General features: G+C 40.6%; 3 protein-coding genes across 3 annotated transcripts; 1 reads left to right on the forward strand and 2 right to left on the reverse strand.

Moving 5' to 3' along the window:
- Positions 1 to 1,833: 1,833 nt before the first annotated feature.
- Positions 1,834 to 10,370, reverse strand: BHQ10_010346 (uncharacterized protein; the record flags this gene model as incomplete). Its single annotated transcript, XM_040872966.1, has 10 exons — positions 1,834 to 1,911; positions 1,982 to 2,460; positions 2,558 to 2,761; positions 2,829 to 2,916; positions 2,986 to 3,060; positions 3,123 to 3,224; positions 3,279 to 3,710; positions 3,778 to 3,838; positions 8,769 to 9,733; positions 9,810 to 10,370. 10 exons carry the CDS (start codon positions 10,368 to 10,370, stop codon positions 1,834 to 1,836), a joined length of 3,045 nt encoding a protein of 1,014 aa, XP_040738848.1.
- A 4,222-nt stretch (positions 10,371 to 14,592) lies between these two features.
- Positions 14,593 to 15,962, reverse strand: BHQ10_010347 (uncharacterized protein; the record flags this gene model as incomplete). Its single annotated transcript, XM_040872967.1, has 5 exons — positions 14,593 to 14,900; positions 14,963 to 15,062; positions 15,167 to 15,339; positions 15,402 to 15,579; positions 15,687 to 15,962. 5 exons carry the CDS (start codon positions 15,960 to 15,962, stop codon positions 14,593 to 14,595), a joined length of 1,035 nt encoding a protein of 344 aa, XP_040738849.1.
- Positions 15,963 to 20,108: 4,146 nt separating this feature from the next.
- BHQ10_010348 (uncharacterized protein) lies at positions 20,109 to 21,467 on the forward strand (the record flags this gene model as incomplete). The annotated part of the gene is made up of 1 exon (XM_040872968.1): positions 20,109 to 21,467. One exon carries the CDS (start codon positions 20,109 to 20,111, stop codon positions 21,465 to 21,467), a length of 1,359 nt encoding a protein of 452 aa, XP_040738850.1.
- Between the last annotated feature and the right edge of the window lie 182 nt (positions 21,468 to 21,649).

The following is a 21,649-nucleotide window of genomic DNA, read 5'->3' on the forward strand; positions in this document are numbered from 1 at the left end:
AACTGGTGTGATATATTCTTTAGAATAGAGATCATCATGTCAAAGCCGACCTCCAAAACTGCTGCCAGGTGTTTCCAACAACTAGACTATCCAAAATACCTAATTATAGCGAAGCCAGTAATAATTACAGATAAAATTGACTACTAAGAAAAATTAACCTTAAAAAGCTAGATTATAATTATTACTTAAGCACACCTTTTGGTATATGAGCTTTCATAAAACTTACGGCTGTCTCTGCATTCTAGTATCTTTGCTTCTTAGTGTTTTGACACAATTAAGGAGATTCAGCTCCGGGTATCTGTTGCTCAAGATGATCTATTAATGTAAGCTTGACAGTGAAACAATGCCATACATCTTGTAGTGCGTGGTAGTGCTCTTTATTGTATTTTTAAATGATAGAAGCTATCTTCCTATTAAGCCCTCAGTGTGCCTCAGGATATGAAACCCGCATGACTCACCCTGCGAGTTGGGAAAGAACATACCCCGCGAACGAAAACTTTTGGGAGAATAGATAATGACGTCAGTAGCTTTGTCATGCCATCTTTGGTGACATCGAATCCATCCATGATGAACGATTTAAGAGTGGTCAATGGAAGGAAGAAAGTAGAAGTGCAGATGGAGGCTCTTTATAGCCGTATGGCCTATGATTCTAGCGCATCTCAGGATGCTGAAATCTAAATTCTGCCTTAGCCAAAACCCACCGGTAATCCAACAATTGGCACGATGATATCGATCGATAAAAGAGAACTAATAGAGACTCGCTATCAGGATATGCCTGTACGCTTCGGGTATAAGGTGATGGTGTAGACACATCGTCGAGATGCAGTCCAATGGTTCTCAACCATCGAGAGACTTCCCCACCCCACATATTTCTACTAAATTGCCCTGCTGTGATAGAACTTGAATATTATCGTGGCGCGGCTGAGAATGTGTTAATCCTACTAGCAGCCCAGTATGGTCCATACTGGGGATTCACTCTATTTCGCCGGGGGGGGGGGGGGAGAGATATGGGAGAAATCAAGGATTTAAATAATTACAGGGAATCACGCGGAATTAAAACCAACTAGATTGGGTGTTAGGGGAATTTACACACCAAATTTAACGCTAGAATGAGGTATCGCACGTGAGCTTAGATTTTTAAAAAAGTGCATATCAATCAGTAGAATTCGTACACCAAATTTGAACCCCAAATCGAGGCCTTCCAGGTCATACGTGAGATTTGTGTAGGGCGCAGGAGCGCGCCAGGTTGGAATCAATTCAATGTCAAAATATATATACATATCTATATGGTAATGAGAGCGGAAGGCTCTAAGCTAGATGATTAGGGAGACGCGCATCAAATTAAGCCTTGCAAGCCTTCCGTAAGATTGCCATAAGATTACTGACTTATAGTATAGCTAATTTTCGTCGGATATCCGTGCTATGACAGCCAGACGGGTTGTCATCTTTTGTGGTTACAGTGAGGTGTCAATGGTTTGTAATATGACAGCGGGCTTACAAAAAGCATTTCTCAATCACTGGGCAATTCCCGGGTAAGAACCTGTCACCACGCTCTTACAACAAACCACTATTCACCGTTATTGTAGGCTTGTGGATAGTCTTTTGGTTCGTTCGATGATGTCTAAATACAAAGAAAAATACAAAGAACATAATGACTTTAGTATACATAACAATCATTTCTAACAAACCTACTCCAACTTAACTGTAATCACACTCAATGTAAAATGTAATTGTATCAACTACGTCCCGGGACCTTATGCGTTGCGTTTTCGCAAGGAACTGAGATGGTCATTGGAGGGCATACCAGTGAGAGGAATTGCATATTGTCCGAGGTCAGAGGTAATTCGCGAAAAAACCACCAATCGTCTTGAATAAGGCACCGACAGTAGCGTACAATCCAGCTTCATCGACCTGTCATAAAACGCGAGAGAGAACAATATCAGCCATTGTCGAGAACAAAGAGGTTAGGCTTTCCACATACAGTGTACAAAATCCTCCTTCTCGATCCATCTATGAAGCCAAGGGTAGAATACTCGGCGTCGTCTCGGTAATATTCAGAACTGTCTTCATAGATAATATTGATATTTACCCCGAAAAGGGCTTGACCGATTGTTTCTCCCGGTAGTTCCTCTGAAGAACTAACTCCCCTGGCGTTATCATTTCTGGGTTTCAACCCCAGGCCTGAAGCGAACGGATTCGGTAGCATTAAAACTCGCAATCCACACCAATAAGCAAAGGATGCAGTGACGATAATCCCAGATATAGCAGGCCACCAATACCGTGGAATATCGCCGGGAGTGTGTAGTTGTGCACCTTCGACTAGAATCAGGATATTCAGGCCAATGAAAAGCGTAGCGAGGATCAGACGAAGAAAGGAGTTTTTGATGTACGCTGGTTTCCAGCCTTGTGGTCTGCTGCCAAGTCGTTTTGTGATCCAGAATGCGCTGGCTCCGACTAATGCTAGATAAAGTCAGTTATTGTTTTGACCAGCGAAGATAAAACAGCCTTGACGTTTGGTGGTAAAATTCTCATGATAAATGTACGTTGGTCAGCTTACTTGCAACAATTGTATGTCCATATGTGAATACAGCGAGCACAAGATTGTATCCATCGGGATGGACGACCATCGTGACAATAATCATTAATGTTGTAAATATGCAATGCAGGACCAAAGCACCAGCAGGTGTTCCAAAACGTCTATCATTTTTGAGGATGAATTGATAGAAGGGAATGATCTTCTGAGCTGCTATAGCTTGCTTCACTATACCCAAATCTATCAGCACTATAAACAAGTCTATAAGCCGAGGGACAAGAGGTATAAGATATACCTTTTGATGATGTGAATGTTACAGCAATCATGTTGCCAAATGCAGAAAGTGCGATTGCAATTTTCATGGCTAGGCTACCCCCGAATACCTTCGAATTTGAGGTCAGCCATGATGTACCTCAGCAAACTATATAGAATTGTGCTTTCACATTACTCACTCTGTTTGCCATGTCAATGGTAGGACCAAGACTGGCTGTGTCATCTGTTGCACTAGCATAGTTACAAGCGAGGTACTGCAGGAGAGAGCCATAATTCAGATAACTGTGATAAGATATGCAGGATGGTAAATACTGACAAGACCGATAGTCACGAGAATGTATAACGTCGTGACTATAAATACCGCCAGATAGGCACCATTGCGAAGGGTCTTTCTCGGCGCCTTGATTTCTCCTGCGACCTAAATCATCGTGTTAGCATCTTGGTAATCTGTTTGATATCCGTCTTTACAGACATAGTTGGCATTTTCCCATCCTTGATATGCGAACAATATGTAGACAAGAGCAGACAGAGTTTTCGTTGAGTCTGAACTGTATGTGGTCTCAAAATCATGGGTACCAGAATCTTGTTGTTTGCTTGCTACAGCTCCCGCAATGAAGACAGACAGTAGTAGGCCGATTTTGTAAAGAGCACTCAAACGATTGAGGGCAAGGGCCAAACCGTTTGAGAAGTAAAGAAGTAGACAGGTAACGACATTGATTGTGATAGCAACGTATCCGACCAATCTTCCGTCTAGATCGCCTAATTTTTGTATATGGGATTCGGCAGCGAGCAGAACATACCTTGCAAAAGCTATCGAATTGGATACCGATGTTCCGAAACAGATGAAAAATCCGGAGAAAAGTATAGTGGCGAGCAGCTCTGGTCTGTAGTACATCTCATCTAGCTATGGTAGGATTAATTTCAGCTCTCGTTCGCTCAATCTTGGCGCCGTGTAACGTGCAAGGACTTACGTATATCAATTCTCCGCCGGTATACGGAAGGGAATCTCCAAACTCCAAATATACCGTAAGACTGCATAATAGATTTAGTGATAAAGACGTGAAAATTCTTGACTAGCGCCTTCAGGCTTTCAGGCTTACCAAAGGAGTGTGTGTACACCACCAASGAGCCACAAAACTATGCTTATCGATTTGCTTCCCGTCAAAGACAAAACCACGCCTGGCGTGGTAAAAATGCCTGTGCCAATCTAACAATTATTTGTCTTTAGGATTTTTGTAGTTTTCAATTGAGAGGAAAACTTTGTGTGGTCTGACCATTTTATTTATAATCAAAGCTGCAACGTCCCATGTCCTGAGACTGCGTGTAACAACGGTCACATCCGACGCCGTGTCGTAGATGGAGGAACCGTCATTTTGATCATTTTTCGTGGACCCCCCATTTTTACTGTCGGACAATAGCGGTCCAAGTATTTCGGTGTGTCCGTTTGAGATATCGGTATTACTTGTAGGCTCGGCTGCTGTGTTTCCAGACGGAGGAATGTCGTTTAACTCAATTGAAGTCGAATTAGCTAGAATACCCAGTCTTCGGGCCCGATTGTGTGTTAATGAACTTGTTGGGCGTTTCATCTCATAATATTTGCATTTCCGTTGTTATTTCAATGAATAAAATTTCTTTCCACAACATCCTGCAAGTTTGCAAGAAAGGGGAAAAAAAGAAAGCCAACAGCCTTGCGCAAGGACAATTACTAATCTCTGAGGCTCAATGTTTGAACTAAAAATTAGGCAGCAAACGCAAGGCTGACTCCCAAGAGTTTAGGCAACACTACTTAGCCTCATCGTATTGTGTTTGTGGGACAAATGTCAGCCCTGCGACTCTTTCCAGATACAAAGAGGAACTTCCCATTTCAGCAATACACCACATCTAAAAAGGCCAATACCATATTCCGCAATGCCACCTCCTAGCACTCCTGGGTACGAAAAACAGACTTTATCCAAAAGATACATTAAAGCCGCTGTTCTTCGAGCCTTCATCGAAGCTAATATTGACGAGTTTGGTTCGTCTTGGACTTGGGAGGTATTTACACATTAGAAATCTTCATTTTGCTGATAGAAACAAAGTTTTCTAATCTTTATGGTAATTTAGAACCTCGAGGAATACCACACTCTCTGGCTAAAGAGAGAACTCACTCAGGTAAGCTGTGTTTCTTCTTCCTACGGCCTAACAAGGCTTTAGAACTTAGAAAACGAATATAGAGACATGACCCTACTGCATCGTATGATAGGTAACTAATAGGGGTCCATAGGCTGAGATAATCGAAATCCAGAGGAAAAGTTATCCAGAACACTTTGAAATGGATTCGGATGGTTAGTCAAATGACAGCATTTGCGGGAAAATGACGCCACATCACTTACATGTTTTACCGTAAAGAAGCATGCATTATTCATTAAAGTTCCATATCGTTTTCAATCGTATTTGTAAAATTCTAGATGGATAAAATATTGGCAGTGCAGTCGAAACTTTCCTCCGGAATCCGAGTCAGGTTGAATCCAGCAGAGAGCCTTGCGCCCTTCACGAGTATGGAGCATAGCCACTTATGCACGCCTAGCGTCATATGGCAGTGAAATAAAAGAGAGAGAAGGAACGTAACTCATATATTAGTATATCAGATTCCCTTCCTGTTATGGAATTTCGTGTGGAGGAAATAGAGAAAATCGCTGAATGCATCATGTCAAAATATCAAGACTCCAAAACTTCAGAGCCATGGCACGGGTGGAAAAGTTACCCAGCGAATCTTTCACCAGCCATCTGCAGCCCGTTCGTATACGACCTCGATTTTATTAGTGAACGATTGGCTCACGAGTCTTCCCGTATATTCATCACCGGGGAGTGCATTCGTATTCGTGTGATCGAGGTTGGAGTTAAGGGTATGCATTTGTTACTAGCAAAGGAGATTTGATTGTGTTAACAGCGTCTGGCTTACATAGAAATCGTCATCAAGAGTGCAGAGACTCTTGAAACATATCTCCTTGTATGATCCCGATTCATGTGCTAATATACTACCGAGTCCCGGAATTTATGTTGTTTACCAAATCGTCAGGAGTCGAGCACTTTCGAGGGAATCCGTATTTTGTATGGCAAGTATTCAGAGTTAATGCAAAGAGCAATCATGCTGATTTAAAGCTTTCATGCAAGTATGTTGTCCCAGCAATCTTCCTGGGGAGCTCTCACCATTACAAGCGAAGCTGCCCGGAAACTGTTTTCGTCACTTGCCGTCTTTCCGGAATTCCTTGCAATCTTGAGTACATTTGGACAACGAACATGCCTACAAAGTGACAGTCATGGCAGTTTCCGGACCATTTCACATACACTGCCAGAAACCCATGGTGAGTCAACTTCTTCAAGCGGCCTTTCTGATCAAGATTTCTTAGATCCAGTGACTAATTCTACATGTGTAGAATGTGCTTATCATCTCCGTTACGTGGAAGAACATGGGCGTGAAGAAGAAATAAACAACCCTTGGTCGATACGCCAGATGGGAATCTATCACAAACGTAAATCTAAGCTGGGAAGCCATGATTTCATACTTGTGAATAGCCCGAAGCATCTGCGGGCAAGGCTGACAGGCCTCTTGACTCACAAGGGTGTTAATCCATTATGGGAAGATATCCATTTGTTGTTGTTTTCGTACACATCCAGGAATTGGACAAGCTATATTGGTTGGATTGACGAACGGTTTCAGCAAGTGGTATGTCACAGATCTTCAATGCGTATTTAATGTATTACAAACTATAAAGTTAACAGCGATATAGAAATTAAAAGCTTATAGCGCGACAAATACTTATACACCGGATACTAAGTCATGGCGAAAGCCAGATATAAGTATAACTGACGCTCAGGATATGGAAGTTATACGAAATAGTATTTGTGACGCAAAGCGACATCTTTCTGCCGACTGTACAGTATTTAGAGCCGTCAGCGACATGATATCACATTCTTCCTCAGAGGCTTTAGTCATGAATGACCATACTCAGTCAAGGGGAAACGCAGCTCGAGGAAACCAACATATAAACAACCACTTTAACCTCGCTACGGAACAGATTCAGAGACTTTCTGCCATACTAGAGATGCTCGAATCCACCTCAACCCTTGTACACGGCATGTCCGAAGTCCGCAGCCTCGAAGCACTTGAAGCAAATGCGTATATTGCTACTGAATTGTCTCAACGAACGGAGGCAGGTAATCAGCTGATATTTGAAATCGCGCAAAAGTCGTACAAGGATGGGCACACTCTCAAGATGATAACGATCGTGACTTTGATGTACCTACCTGCATCGTTTATTGCCCAGTTTCTCAGTGCAGGATATGTGACGCTGAATAAAGAAGAGACAGGTGGGAAAATATCCCTACATGTGAGCGAGGACATTGTTATATTTGTAGTATTGGCAGTTATATTTCTGTTGGTGACTTTGGGCGCGTGGCGAGTATTGGAACGCCAACATAAGATGATTGACCGGAGAAGTGCGGGATATTACTTGCAAAATCCGTAAATGCTGGTCTGAGTGAAAACATTGAGAATATGCTGGTAAATAATATGATCCTAACTCTTTAGCCTCCGATTCATAGGGGTCAACGATCTTCTCCAATAAAGCCTCATATCCTTGAACTGTTTCTCAAATTCGTTCCGTTCTTGAAAGGAAAAACCATCACGGGTTTAGCATACTAATTTGTAATGGCTTGGGTGAACGCAAAAAGAAAAAAATTGAAAGCGTACCTTGTATGTCCTTGAAATGAACAACAATCTGTGAACACTCGAATCGATTGCTCTCTTCCTGTTCTTTCAAGAGCGTTGTGTCGAGTGGAATGCCCGGATAGCAATGATCCCCAGGGTCAGTGTCAGGACTAACATTGAGAGTCGCTGCACTGAAGCTGGGGTCCTTTCTTGCATCTCTAAGTTCCAGGTGCAGGATTTTCGCATCTGTTTCGTCACTCCTTATGGCTGTTGTCCAATTCAGAGCGACTTTTGGCATCAGGTGAGTTGTGCGTTATGAGGCAAGCAAGGAGAAAAGGGCACAAGTAGGAAACGATTACTCACAGGGAACAACAATGATTTTATTATAGTGAAAGATGGCTAATCGCCTGAAGGGTACGTTTTCTGCTTGAGGTAATTCACGCGGTGGGCGCCTTCCGAGCTTAACTCGAGTCGATCGCACCTATGCTTGGTCAAATCGCCGTATAACACACGGGAGCAATATGAGAAGCCTACACTTGGCTTTATGTCGGCATAGTCCGTTTCTATCCACAGCTGTACGACGCAGGCTTCTTCAATTCCATCGAGCTTGTCGCCTTTGAAGGGCCTGGAAACAGACTGAAACACTTTTTGAACAAAGCTATGAGCAGGTGTGTACTCTACCTTCTCAACCCGACAGCTGAAGATGTAAAAGTATAGTCTTAGATGATACGCAGAGGTAAATCCCAGTACAGTGCTTGGACCTACCTGAGCTGGACGGATTGGCTAGTAATAACAGACTGTACTGTATAGGCGTCTACCTCGAGATGTCAACAAGCCTTGTAACGAATAGGAGGTGAACGCATGTAATTACCATGAGATGTCAACGTAGAAAAAGAGAACTTATCATCCTGAAAAGAAAAACTGTTACCAGTGGCAATTCTCTTGAAAGATAGCCATTCTTGACCTGGATCCCGCAAGTCAAACGCGTATCTAGGTACAAGCATCAAGTCTTTTCGATGTACTGATATATAAAGTCAATAGAAATGTCTATCAAATAGAGCGAGAAACGCCCGTACTGACCGTCTTTTATATAGCTGTGCATACGGGTCTGTATGACCATCCGCAGTCCTGAATCGGAAACCCGCTGAAAAACAAACATCTTTGCACTTTGCCATTTAAAATTTGGGGCTTCTTTGTACCACATGCTGTATAAGTCTATAGTCAGAAAGCTGATAAACGGTTGAAGTTATATTGCAAAACTTAGTGACTCACTTGACTTCTCCAAGATTCGAGGCACCGACAGTAAGTTCCCCCTTTCTTGACCGTGGCGTTTCAATGTGAACGACATGGTTCTCTTGATATTGTTGAAGAATATCATCAAGACGTCTGACCACTTCAGTAGATGGAACTCTGCTGTTGGTATCAGTAGCGAGCATGTCCTTAATTAGATCGACGATTTTTTCCAAAAAGTCCTTACTTCTCTGAGGGTCAACCCTTTTCAACAAGCGCTCAAACCATGCTAAGATGACACTTTTCACTCTATAACCCCTTTCTGGGCCGATGAACATTGGATCGATCTCGAAAAAGCGATCATTGGTCATATTTCCCGCCGTTGTTATTCTGAGTCTATCGAATTCATCAAGATACCTAGAGCCGAGGACCATGACAGTCACAATCTCGATAAAAATACATCCAAGTGACCAAACATCATATTTGCTAGTCTGGCGCTCGTTGAGATTATCGATTTCTGGCGGCGCATAGGCCTCAGTTCCTCCATGGCCATCCACTCGCGAGGAACCGCCACGCTCCACGAATGTGGCCTGACCAAAGTCAGAAATGAGAAAGGTACCATCGTTTTCCACTAGAATATTTTCCGGCTTTAGATCAAAGTGGAAACCGTAATATTCCCGATCGCTGGCAGATGGTTTATTGACGCCGAAATTAATGATATCGTCCAGGGCCTTGGCTACTCCAAGAACTTGTTGCCAGAGTGGATTTGCCTCTAACGGGCGTATTGGATTCACAAACTGTTCTTCTCGGAGATAATAGCGCAGATTTGTTCTTGACCGAGGGAAGATTATGTTGTACTTGTTGCCGTGCTTGTATGTCTTGATGATTTTGACAATGTGAGGATCCCCGAGTCTGTTTGCCATTTCCAGGTTTTGCTTCTCCACACTGAATAGTCGAGTTGGTACATCCAATTCCTTCCGGGCGAACCATTCAATTCCTTCCGAATTCTAGAAGACAAACTCAGTTAGATGTAAGTATAGTATACGTAGTCGCATTCTTGGCAGTAACATAGAGCGAACTCACAGGAAGAGCATTGTAAGCTGGCCAGATCTTGCAGGCGTAGACTGTGCCATAGGCGCCCTCGTTCACCACCCTGCCATCCTCGTCGATTCTGCCGAGCTGAAGCTGCTCGACGAATGGCAATATTGCCTGCTCGTGGAAAACGTGATACTGTCGACTAGTAAAAGTCGGGACGGCGAACTGAAACAAGTGGTTCCGAAACTCATCCTCTAGGGATTCAGACTCCTCTCTCCTCCTCCTGTGGAAGTAGCTCCAGTACTTTTCTCCAATATTGACCTCAAGAAAATCCCCCGATAGATTGCATATAGATTGGTCGTGAACCTGCCGAACCAGAAAGCCGACGACAAATGGGGTCGCTCGGATGAATATTAACAGGGCAAAGAGAGATATTGCGGGAAACCTGGCATCGAGGATCGAGTCGACGTAGTCAAGGGGTTGGTCAACCGACCTAAGATCTCGCCGTTGTTGCTCGCAATGGTCACAAGAGCAGTTGAGCGCTTGGCGGACTCGGTCTCGGGTGAGGATTTCCTTCAGCTTGTCGCGAGGATAGAAGCGTTGGTTCATGGGCACTCTGGTGCGACCGTCGTGCTGTGGCTCGAAGGAGCCAAGAATGGTAGTGCGTATATCTGTACAAGGTGGCATCATTCTTTCTTATCATATTTGACTGTATGAAAAATGGCTGCCGGCAATGTTAATTTATTGGGAGGCATCAGACAAGGCTGTGGTGCGGCGCGGCGATGATGCCATCTTTGCTGCCTTAGTGCCTTACGTACACGTGACAAAGGTCTGCAGCTTTAAGTCTGTCGAAGCCAATGAGATATAAATTGATTAGCTATCTGTCCATTCTCAATCTGATAGGTGCAGGCTGAGACGAGGTGAACGACGCTCGGTTCATTTGTGTGAAAGAACGAAGTCACCACGCTCGCCGTGAAATATTATTTGGATGAGAGTATATACCACCAGGCTTCTGGTATGACTCGCTAGCTATCATTTATACACGCATATTATTGTGCACTTCCAGCCAACATACTCACAAACGGTGTAACTAAGTGTCAGAAGGTCAATATCGATACCGATATCTGACCCCGGCTGTCACAGACCTGGATCCACCTTAGTTAAACAGCGTGGTGTCTAGGTACGCTAGGCTTTATTGAACTATATAAAGATCTATAGAATTATTAATAAAATAGATTGAATCAAGAAAATAATAATAATTAAACTAATAGATAGCAGTCTTTATATAATTAAAACATGGCAGTAGAGCGGGTTGGGGCGGGTTTTAGGGGCGTAAACTTCTCACCCACCAGGTTCAAGTTGATATTTTTCTAGAACCCATTCTAACTCAGAAACCATAGGTTTAGGCTGGATTATAATCCAGAAATGTAGATTTAATCTACAAGAGCTAAATTAATTGATTTTTGACTATATTACTAGTAGTTAATAATAGCTACTAAGCTAATATTAATTTACACTATAAGAAAGAAGTATCTATACTAATCTTAAGTTTCTAGTATAGACTGTATAGACTATAGATAATATAAATTCGCTATTTTGCTTGTGTTAGATTTGACAACCATATATAATAACACCTGCATGTTGGGGTGAGACAATAGGAGATGATAGATAAATATTATGATTATTATCTTCTTTAAAATTAAAGCTAATTCTATTTTTTAGTAATATTCGAATTATTTTATCTTCTATAGATATATTTAATAATTAATAATAATACTCTCATATATGCAACTTAAATACTTCATTGATAGTTTACTTTATCAGAAAGTCTATTATCTTAACCTGTAAGGCGGTGAGGCGCCAACCACTGCACCAAAAAGCATACAAGAGTAATTGCGCTAGCAATTACGGTGGTTGCACGGTATATAAGCTCACAAGCAGTAGTTGCCTCAGGCATCAACTCTTTGGTAAGGGCTCTGCCTCTTACATAATCTGACTTCTCTCTAACGTAATTCACCCCCGAACCGGCCACACTACCGAACTGGCCATGTCTCCTGGATCTACGCTCTATATTGATTTATTATATTATAACGCGTTAAAATGCCACTAATTCATAAAAAAGATCCTAAAAAATCTATTTAAGATAAGGGAAAGATTGAATTAGCTATTTCTAACTTAAAAAATAGAAGAATTTGCAGTATTTATAAAGTTGTAAAAATCTATTTAGTTACTTATATAACTCTTTAAGATTAAATAAAAGGAGTATTATATTAATAGATAATATATACTAATAGCTATATATTAACTTAATCTAAAGAAAATTTATTTATTAAATAGATTTTTAATTTAGATTAATATAGATTACTTTCTTAGCACTCTCTTATATAAGATATAATTAATTATCTTCTATTATAATAAGGTAAATTAGAGATTAGGAAAAATTAGATAATTAAACTAATTAAATACTATTTAAAGATTAATTCTAAATTTATAAGGAAATATAACTATAAATAAACTAAATATAAAGATTTAAAGATTATTTAAKTATAGAATTTTATTAGAAGATATATATAATTTTAATAAAACTAGCTTTGCTATAAGACTTTATATAATTATAAAAATTATTACTAGAAGTAATTAATATATTTAGCCAAAGCTTTTACAGCCTGGCAATTGAGAATAAATAATTATAATTAAAGTAATAAATTTAATTAAATAGATTTTATCTTTATATATTATCTTTAAAGTAAAGAAAAATATATAATTAGACTAATTTAATAAATTTCTAGATAATTAAAGAATTAATATTAGTGAAAATAGCTAGATTATAGATTRKATAGATTTAGAATAGTTTAAAATCTATTTTATTCCTTATATTAGTAATTATACGTTAAGAATATATATTATATTAATTCTTAATAGCTATAGAAGTTATTTAATAATAGAATTTAATTATATATGTATAGAGTATAAAATTATATTAATCTATATACTTTCTTATTTCTCTTATCTTTTATAGTTTTTTAATGTTAATTATTTTATAGTTTTAAAGTAATATTATAGATAATTAATTAAGTAGTAGATAAGGCTTAATTTTAATTATATTAATAAAATAGATTTTTTAATAGTATTTTTATAAGCTTATATAATAGCATATAAAGTTTAAACTATTTAAAATAGCTTTATAGCTACTAGATTAGTATCTTTTAATCTAGATTAAATTATATAATAATTTACTATTTAATTAAAGATCTTAATACTTTTTTCTAGTTAATTAAGTAATACATAATTATTCTATTTATAAATATCTTAAAATATATATTAATTTATACGCCAGTTAACTATAATTAAGAAATATATAAATAAGTGTATAAGAAGCTTAAATCTAGTAATTAATTAAGCAATGACATAGATATTAAAAGTCTATAAAATAACTATAAATAATCTCTTACTTATATAAAAAGAAGTAAATGATCTTTAAGTAGTATATAAAAAAAAGAAATAAAAATAAAAAAAATCTAATAAATAGATATCTATTAAGTAAGAGATTACTAAAGTAGAGATTTAGGCTCTTATATAAAGTTAGATTAAGATATCTTAAGCTATTATTATTACTTTAATTAAGCTAGAGCTTCTAGCTTCTTAATTAATTATATACTGTTAATTTCGCTGTAGTAGCTATAGTATTAAAAGGTATAAAATAAATTAATACCTAAATAATATTAGAAGTTAATTTTTTGTATAGTAAATATATAGGGATTTGAAAATTATGATTTAAAATCAATATAGAGCGCGGATCCGGGAGACGTGGCCGGTTCGGTAGTGTGGCCGGTTCGGGGGTGAATTACGTTACTACATTAAGAAGAATCTATCATTTTATAGCTAATTATCTACTAACTTTTAATAAGATTAAAATTCTTATAAAATACTATCTGCTCTACTAATATTGTTATATAGAACTTTTAATCCTCTATTTTCTTCTACTTTTATTATTATAGATAGAAACATTGTCTTTATAAGTAAGAATGTATATCTTCTCTGGATTTATTGCTTTATATAGCATAGTAAGATTTCCTTACTAAGTAGCCTAGTAGCCACTTAAAGATCTATGATATTTTATATCTTCTATATGTAAAGCCCCCTCTAAAATTAAAAATATTTATTTACTTATCTAAATCAACACAGTAAGTAAAGATATAAATAGAGAAATAACAGAAATAATATTAAGGATTATTTCAATAGAGAGTGAGTCAAGCGACATTATTGTTATTAAACCGTAATTTTAGAGAAGAGTGGCTAGCAGACTAGAGAATTTATCATCTCTTTATATCTAAGAAGGCGCAACACTATATTATTTTATAGTTCACGGTAGTGTCGGTCTCAGCCTCGTTAATATACAAGGTATTCAGGTGGCTTGGTCTAAGTCTGCTATGATTCAGGTAGGGTTATCGACTTCTTAGGGTCATTTATCAATGAAACTAGGCTTATAAACGCTTAATATTAGTGATTACTGGCTTGATGGTATTTTAAGTTATACCTGATTTTGGTTTCTTGTACTGTGTTCAATTAAAGGAATTATAAGAGCGACTGATACAGTAAAGCCTGCATCCAACAATAGTGAAGCTACTCCTAGAAAATCAATCATTCCTTGTGAGAAGGAGTCGGGAGGGTTACAGTACAATTGATTTGGTAAATCATTTGGAGAACAAAGCCATGGTGTGGTCATTACTTCAAAATAAGTCACGCGAACACGTTTGTGTCCAGGAGGCTTTTAATGAGCTATGCATTAGCATCTTTCCCAGATCATGCCATTAACACTGACTAGCCAGGTTTAAAAGTCGACGCTATCAATTCCGTCCTTCAATGATTGCTCCAGCCCAATCCAGCCAGACTGCCCGAAGAAGGACCTCAGCAGACTTTCCGCCCTCTTAGAAGGCACAATATCACTTAGGTCGGGTTGTTCATCTTCTGGTGCATTCACGAGTCTTTTGTTGGAGGGACGAAGTTTTCGGAGAATGTTAATTATTCCAGTCCATGTGAAGGGAGCAGCAAATGCGAAGAGACGCTCAGATTTGACATTTGGGTCGAGTAAGGCAATGGCATGGATACGGGCGATGTCTCCCACATTGACATGCCATTCTATTTGGAGATGAGATTTTAGAAACAACACGACGAGCATTCGGGCATAGCAATCGACATACGAGAAGGTAAAAATTTTATAACCCCATCATTTCCTTGCAATAACTCGGCAGTCCATTTCATAGTTGAGCCAGCTATTTCGGGATGAAGGATCTTTCCAATCTATTTAGCCATTCGATTCAGGGTAAAATGAGTCAGTCAAGTCTCAAAGAAGTGCGAGCGGAAGTGAGAGCAAGATACGGTTAGATGCCTATTATTCTACTTACAGCAAAGTTAGGAAGCACTGAGTTGAAGGTGAAATTCGGCTTATTCTCTTTGATCCATCTCCAAGCTGCGCGTTCGCCCTCTGTCTTAGAAGCTGCGTAGACAATGAACGGCTTTTTATCCGCCGTGGTATTTGCATCCCATGCCGCTTTAACGGCGGCATCATTCCAGGTATCTAACTATACCGTCAGTATCGGTTATAATAGCAACAGACGCCGATTATCGCTCGTGACCTACCCTCTGTCACCACTATGCCATCCACGCCAGGCTGTGGCAGTAATGCCGCTGAGGATGATGAGGTGAGAACCACTCTCTTCACTGACGATTCTGCTGCAGCCTGCAGAACAGCCTCCGTGGCTGAGACGACATTGGTGATGACCTTTTTGGCATCGGAATCAAATGAGACGTCTGTCGCCTTTGTATCTTTGTTAGGATGTTTTCAACAAAGTTAAAGCGGAGAACGACATTTCAAAGGGCACAAATGTTCTCGCAGAGGGATACCAATGAATTAACTGTACGTACTACATGCGCGATACCACTGACATCACTCAAGATCCTGATTAGAGCTTCTTTGTCATTCAGTTCAGGGACCACTACTGTCTCGAATTGGCCCGGACCGTACTTCGAGCCGAATAATTCATGAAGCCACGGCTTTTCTGCGCGTACGGTACCTCGAACAAGGTAGCCCAGGGATAATAGGACGTTGACAATGTGCGACCCGATATAGCCATTAGCGCCTGTAACGAGGATGCGCGCACCGGGGTGAATGGCATATAGATCTTTTGGAGTCACTGACATATTGTTCGAAGGGTCAAGGAAGGTTGAACTATTTATGACTAGTATTAAACTGTGATTGCAGGCTTTTATGTGTGCTGAAGGCGGGATAGGAAAAGGAATATTCCATTTTGAAGGCGTAGCTGTATTTAAATGCATCATCGCTGTTCTCGAATTCTTGAAACGGTTACATTACTAAAGAACGAGTTGCCGCTTTAATGACTAAGGTTAACTATGTGCGCTTCGAGTGCCGCTTTAACGGTCATGAATAAGTAAATTTGGAAGCTAGATTTTTTGTTTAAAGAATTAAGGAAGAGATATTTAACATAGTATAATTACTAATTTACACAACCTTGGTATGTACATTTGACGGACGTGATAGTCGATGAAAGAATTGAAAAGAAATTTCCTTGCTTGTCGGAAACTTTTGCTTGAATAAACATAACATAATATATACCATATAGAATAATTATCTTACCGATGCTTGTCATGCGTCTAGATTAGAGCAAACGTGTTACTGAACGGCGGTTCAATAGTATTCTCATAATGAAATGGTTTGATGCCAAATATTCAAGTCAAGTAATAAATTTAAACCCTATATAATCCATACGATTTGTGATCTGAATAAGCTTTTACATCAAAGGTTAGGAGCCCGGTTGTAGAATACCGTTGTCAGACTCCATGATCTAGTTCGAAATCGAAAGATGCCTATGCCCGTCAGTCTAACTCTCTGATTTACAGAGTAATCAGGCATAGGAAATCTGCGGATGACATTACTAAATCTCATGTTCTTCGTCCCAAACATCAACCGAACGAACAACCCCTTGCTTGGAAGCGAGCTATTTATCATTGCAACACAAAGATCCGCCGCAAAGTTAGGTAGCCGCTCCAGAAGCTCCTCGCTAAGATTAGCCCTGTCCCTGACACCCGCCAAATACCCTACTATTAACTTCACGGCAACCTCTCTAAGTCCTTGGTCTGACGGGGTCGTTAAATTGTAGATATCCGTTATTATCGCTTCAAATGAACTTCTATCGAGTTCCAAAAAAACCTCGCACACCTATGAGAACGCACCCGCACAGGTAAAAAGTACTGCGGGAAAGAATCCATATCATAAAAGACTCCCTTTCTATCCACTCACTAACTTTCAACGGCTTATTCAACATGGTTAAGTAATAATATTAAAAGAATAAAAAAAAGAACTTTGACTAATACTATAGTTTAATCTCGAAAAATATATCATTACTTGTGGGTGCGCTGGCCATTGCTGCCGCTTGATCAACGTGCACACTTTTTTCATTTTGATTTGGTCGATAGAAGTGTTATTAGGTTCAAAGTCTCAGTATCTTGCTGAATAGGCCTAATTTTTTCATGCGTATCCTTCCTCCCTGTATGAAAGCTGAAGAAAGTTGGGTTAATTTAAGAGTGATACTTCAATGTTTACTTAAAAGATCGAAGCGAAGCCGCCATTATCTCATTTGTCTAGGTAGACGGGGCATTGCAAGGTTAGTAACATGACTACATTGCCATGTAGAGGCAGCCCTAACCTCTAAATTGATAACGCATTGCTTTGCGCTGACAGAACAAGGCTTAAAACAGGAGTGGTTTCAATATATAATGAACACCGTAATATTGCCTTTTAAATTATGTTGCTATTGACGTAAACCTACACTCGAGTTTGTAAATGTTGCTCTATAGCAGATTTCGCATTGCGTGATACCCTCCTGACTAAGTCCTGGTTTGAAACGCCTGATATCAACTTAGTGTCTTGATAAGATGAAAGCAAAGTGAAACAAGGTGCTTTTTTTCTCAAGTAACTGGCCTGGCCTTGGGTATATTCAAACTGTCAGATGAGCTAAATCATGATACCATAATCCTGCTGCTCGAGCGCAGTCTCGGCCCCCAACGATAAAAGATCCATGGGATGGGCATCAGAGCAACCGAAACGAAGGCAAACACACTTGTAGCCCAGCCAACGCCAAGGTTTTTATACACTTCAAGCAGGATTAAGTTAGTTTCGGCATTGCAAAGCCAGGTTAGCCAACAAGATGAACTCACTGGGGTTAATGAATAGTGGGAATGCTGCGGCAAGTACATAACGAAGCAGCGAGGCAGCGGCCACTGCTGATGCGCCGGTGAGTGCATCATAGACATCAAGAAGATACAAAAGCCCACTCATCTGCTGCCTGGTTAGTTCGACTATTTTTCTTTTTTTGTCTTTTTGGTTGCCTTTTTATACAAGGGCGGTGGAAGAAGAACGAACTATAATGCACATATTTCCCCAGCCTATGATCACATTGGCAACCATCGGGCCAATCCAGTGTATGTCGGGTCTAGCAGTCCATGCAAACCAGAACAAACCAATCGGCAATCCGCATCCTCCAATCATGGAAGCATATAATCGCAGCTCTGGCGGAAGGCGACCAGTGCCTCTTTGAGCCATCCACTGTGCATTACGCTTCTGATAGATTGCCTGATCAATCCAGATAAAAGTAATAGATCCCAGAACAGTACCAATGGCAACTGGAATGAATGTCAGGCCGATTTGCTGAATTTCAAAGCCGTATACCGTGGCGTACACATACGGAAACGCAGCGAAGAAAGAATAGAGCACGGCAAAAGTAAATCCAATGTAAACGGACCATGAAATGACAATAGGATCTGAGTAAAGCATCTTTATAGGCCGAAGTAGGGTGACCTGTAAGAGGAGTATCATGGTTTCACGAGCCGATAGACATGGTGGTGTAATGTGGCATCCTGCTTTTTTGGATGCTCGCGCCACGATCATTTTCTTGTACGTTTCATGCATGCCCAGGACAAGTAGATAGGCAAAAGCGGCCCAGAATAAGATGATCCATTGTGTCCATCGCCAGCCTTTGGCCGCAACGGCAAAGCCGCCCATTACAGGACTGAGATATTACTACATGTCAGCAAGTAGGCTGTGGTTTTGGTATGTATTTTACTTACCCCAGTGTCGGGCCTAGAAAGGGACAGAGAGCAAAAAGAGTAATTGTAAGGGCGCGATGCTCTGGTTTCCAAATATCTGCAATGGTGCCAGCGCCCACAACCAGAGGGGGGCTCGCAAAAATGCCAGCTAGAAAACGACACGCCACAAGAGCACCAAATGTGTGTGAAAACCCCGCTCCTAGAGTGAATAATGCATATATTGAGAGAGAAATCACGTAGCTCGATGTCCGGCCAAAATTCTCGCTCAATGGCGCTGCGAGCATTGGACCAAAGCCTAAGACCAGTAGGAAGAGGGAGAAAGGAATAGTGGCGGCGACATCGGAGACATGAAATGTTTTTTTAACATCATCAATGGCAGATGTATATATCGATGAGCCGATAGTTCTTTGCAGTCATTGATTTAATTGTCAGCATATATCTAAAGTATGCCTAGGGAAAAGAAGACATACACTACTAGACCAAGACGGCAGGGATAACAGAGTGGTAGGCTCTCTTCCAAGTCGGCCAGTTGTGCGGGTTTCTGCTATCACTGTCCCAGTCTGTTACTGGAACAGTTTCAGTTAACGTCTTTTGGGGGTGCATGACTCAAGCGGTTGAAGACTCCTGCAAGCATATACTGCCTATCAGGTACTCGTTAGGTAGTACAGTAGCAATCAATGGAAATGAGGATATGACTCAAATGACACGGTGAAAACATTAGCCATGAGGGGCAGGATTCAAGCAACTCAGTGTAATTCCGAACTAAATCTGCGCAACATAATACTACTTATTCGTCCTACACATGCTATGTAGGCATGCGCCATCAAAAATGCCATATTTGTTTTTTATGCTTTGGGCATTTACTAATAGTCGGCTGGCTGTATCCATGCATATCAATCACACTCACCTGCATATTAAATGCAAATATTTTAGTAGGATCTGCAAGACTACTGCTTGTTTAGTAATCCCAGCTTATGGTCCCATGGCATTTAATTAATTATTAATTACTGTATTACTGTATTACTCATACCATACATGAATAATTACCAGAATTACCAGACAAAGAACACCAGACAAAGAACGGACCTAACATCCATGGACCATTTTTCCTTATCATCTCCTTCCTCCTTCTCCTCCCCGCTTCTCCTCCTGAACCTCTTCTTCTCTTGATTCTTTATCATTCTGTTTTTAGAGCCAAATCTCAATTCAGCATCAAAATCCATGATGCCTTGGTTTCGCGTTGATGACAACCGGTACGAGCGTGCACTTGGTGAAAATGAAATATTCATCAAAATCCTCGCCGATGCTGCCCGTCCATTGAACCGTGAGCACTGGTCGATCAACGTCGTCGCCACAGTCACTCCAATGGGCTCAATCGCATGGGAAGATTTGACATCTCTTTTCCGCGAAGCCTGGAAGGGTCTGCGATTTAAGCACCCAACCATTGCTGCATATGTCATGGACGAGACTAGATACGTCTATGATGTGCCAGATAAAACAGCGCTTACCAAATGGGTAACAGAGACCTTCAGGGTAGTTGATGATAAGACAGTCGATGAAGTCATCGCATCTACCACGCTAAATCCTTATGCAACAATGACTTATTTCCCTCAGACGTGCCAACTCCTAGGCCATACACAACACTGGCGCACGGATGGAGTTGGCGGCTTTATTCTTATGGATGACTTCCTTGACCTGGCTTGTCAGTCTGTTCCTGTAGATACTTCTTCACTGCCGTGGGGTGAAGAGACTAGCCGTTTGGCACCGTCAATTGAGGAAGCAGCAGGCCTTCTGGCCACCAGTCCCTCCGAAGAAGATAAGAAACTAGCCCAACAAACTGTTGCTAGTTTTGGTCATACCATCGGAGCTATCGGAATTGCCTCTCATGCTGCAGCCGATACTATACCGGGTGGAACCCGCATCTCCAATCTTCGATTTAGCGAGCAAGAAACTAACACCGTAGTAAAAGCTTGCAAGGAAAAGCATATCTCAGTCACAGCAGCAGTGCATGCTTCGGTTGCCGGAGCCAACTATCTACTAGCTGCTCCCGAAGATAGAAAGAAACATTACACCAGTACTATCCGCTTTAGTTTCCGGCCTTTTCTGCCATACCCATATTCTGGGCGCGAGTACGCTAGCACCATCTTTACTAGTGGCTGGATGTTTCCCGTATCAGCTAAGTCATCATGGGGAGAGCGCGAAAAGGCATATCATAATGAGTACCGCAAGGGTTTAACTCCAGAATTCATCTCGGCCCATCGTGAATATGCAAAAGGACTCTGCAACCTTCTTCGAAGTATGCCCGCTGGACTCCCTTCACCAACCGACGTGGATATCAGCAGCCTCGGTATAGTTGAAAAGATGTTGGCTAGGGAGAGGGGATCCCCGGAGAGAGAGATTCGTGTTAACCAAGTTTCTGGCGGCTTGGAGATGACGAATAGGCAGTGTGTGTGCCATGTGTGGACTTTTAGAAATGAGTTATGTTTGAATTTGGTCTACAATGAGGCCTTTCACGAGAAAGCAACCATGGATGCTTTTGTTAGGAGCATCAAGGATCTACTCCTCCAGGAATTATCCGTTTAAGTTAACCCATCACGTCGAATATAAATAACAATTACCGTGCTCATATCCCATTAGCAAATTTCCAATTTGATTTTTCCAGTTAAAAGAGTTCAAGAAGGCCCTAGATCGAGCTTAGATGCACGAGCAATCTGCCTGAAAAGGTGCTATCGCGCACTACCTAGGTATTTGAAATCATTTCGTAC

Source organism: Talaromyces amestolkiae, assembly GCF_001896365.1.
Source record: "Talaromyces amestolkiae strain CIB chromosome Unknown scaffold36.1, whole genome shotgun sequence".
Classification (NCBI taxonomy): Eukaryota; Fungi; Ascomycota; class Eurotiomycetes; order Eurotiales; family Trichocomaceae; genus Talaromyces; species Talaromyces amestolkiae.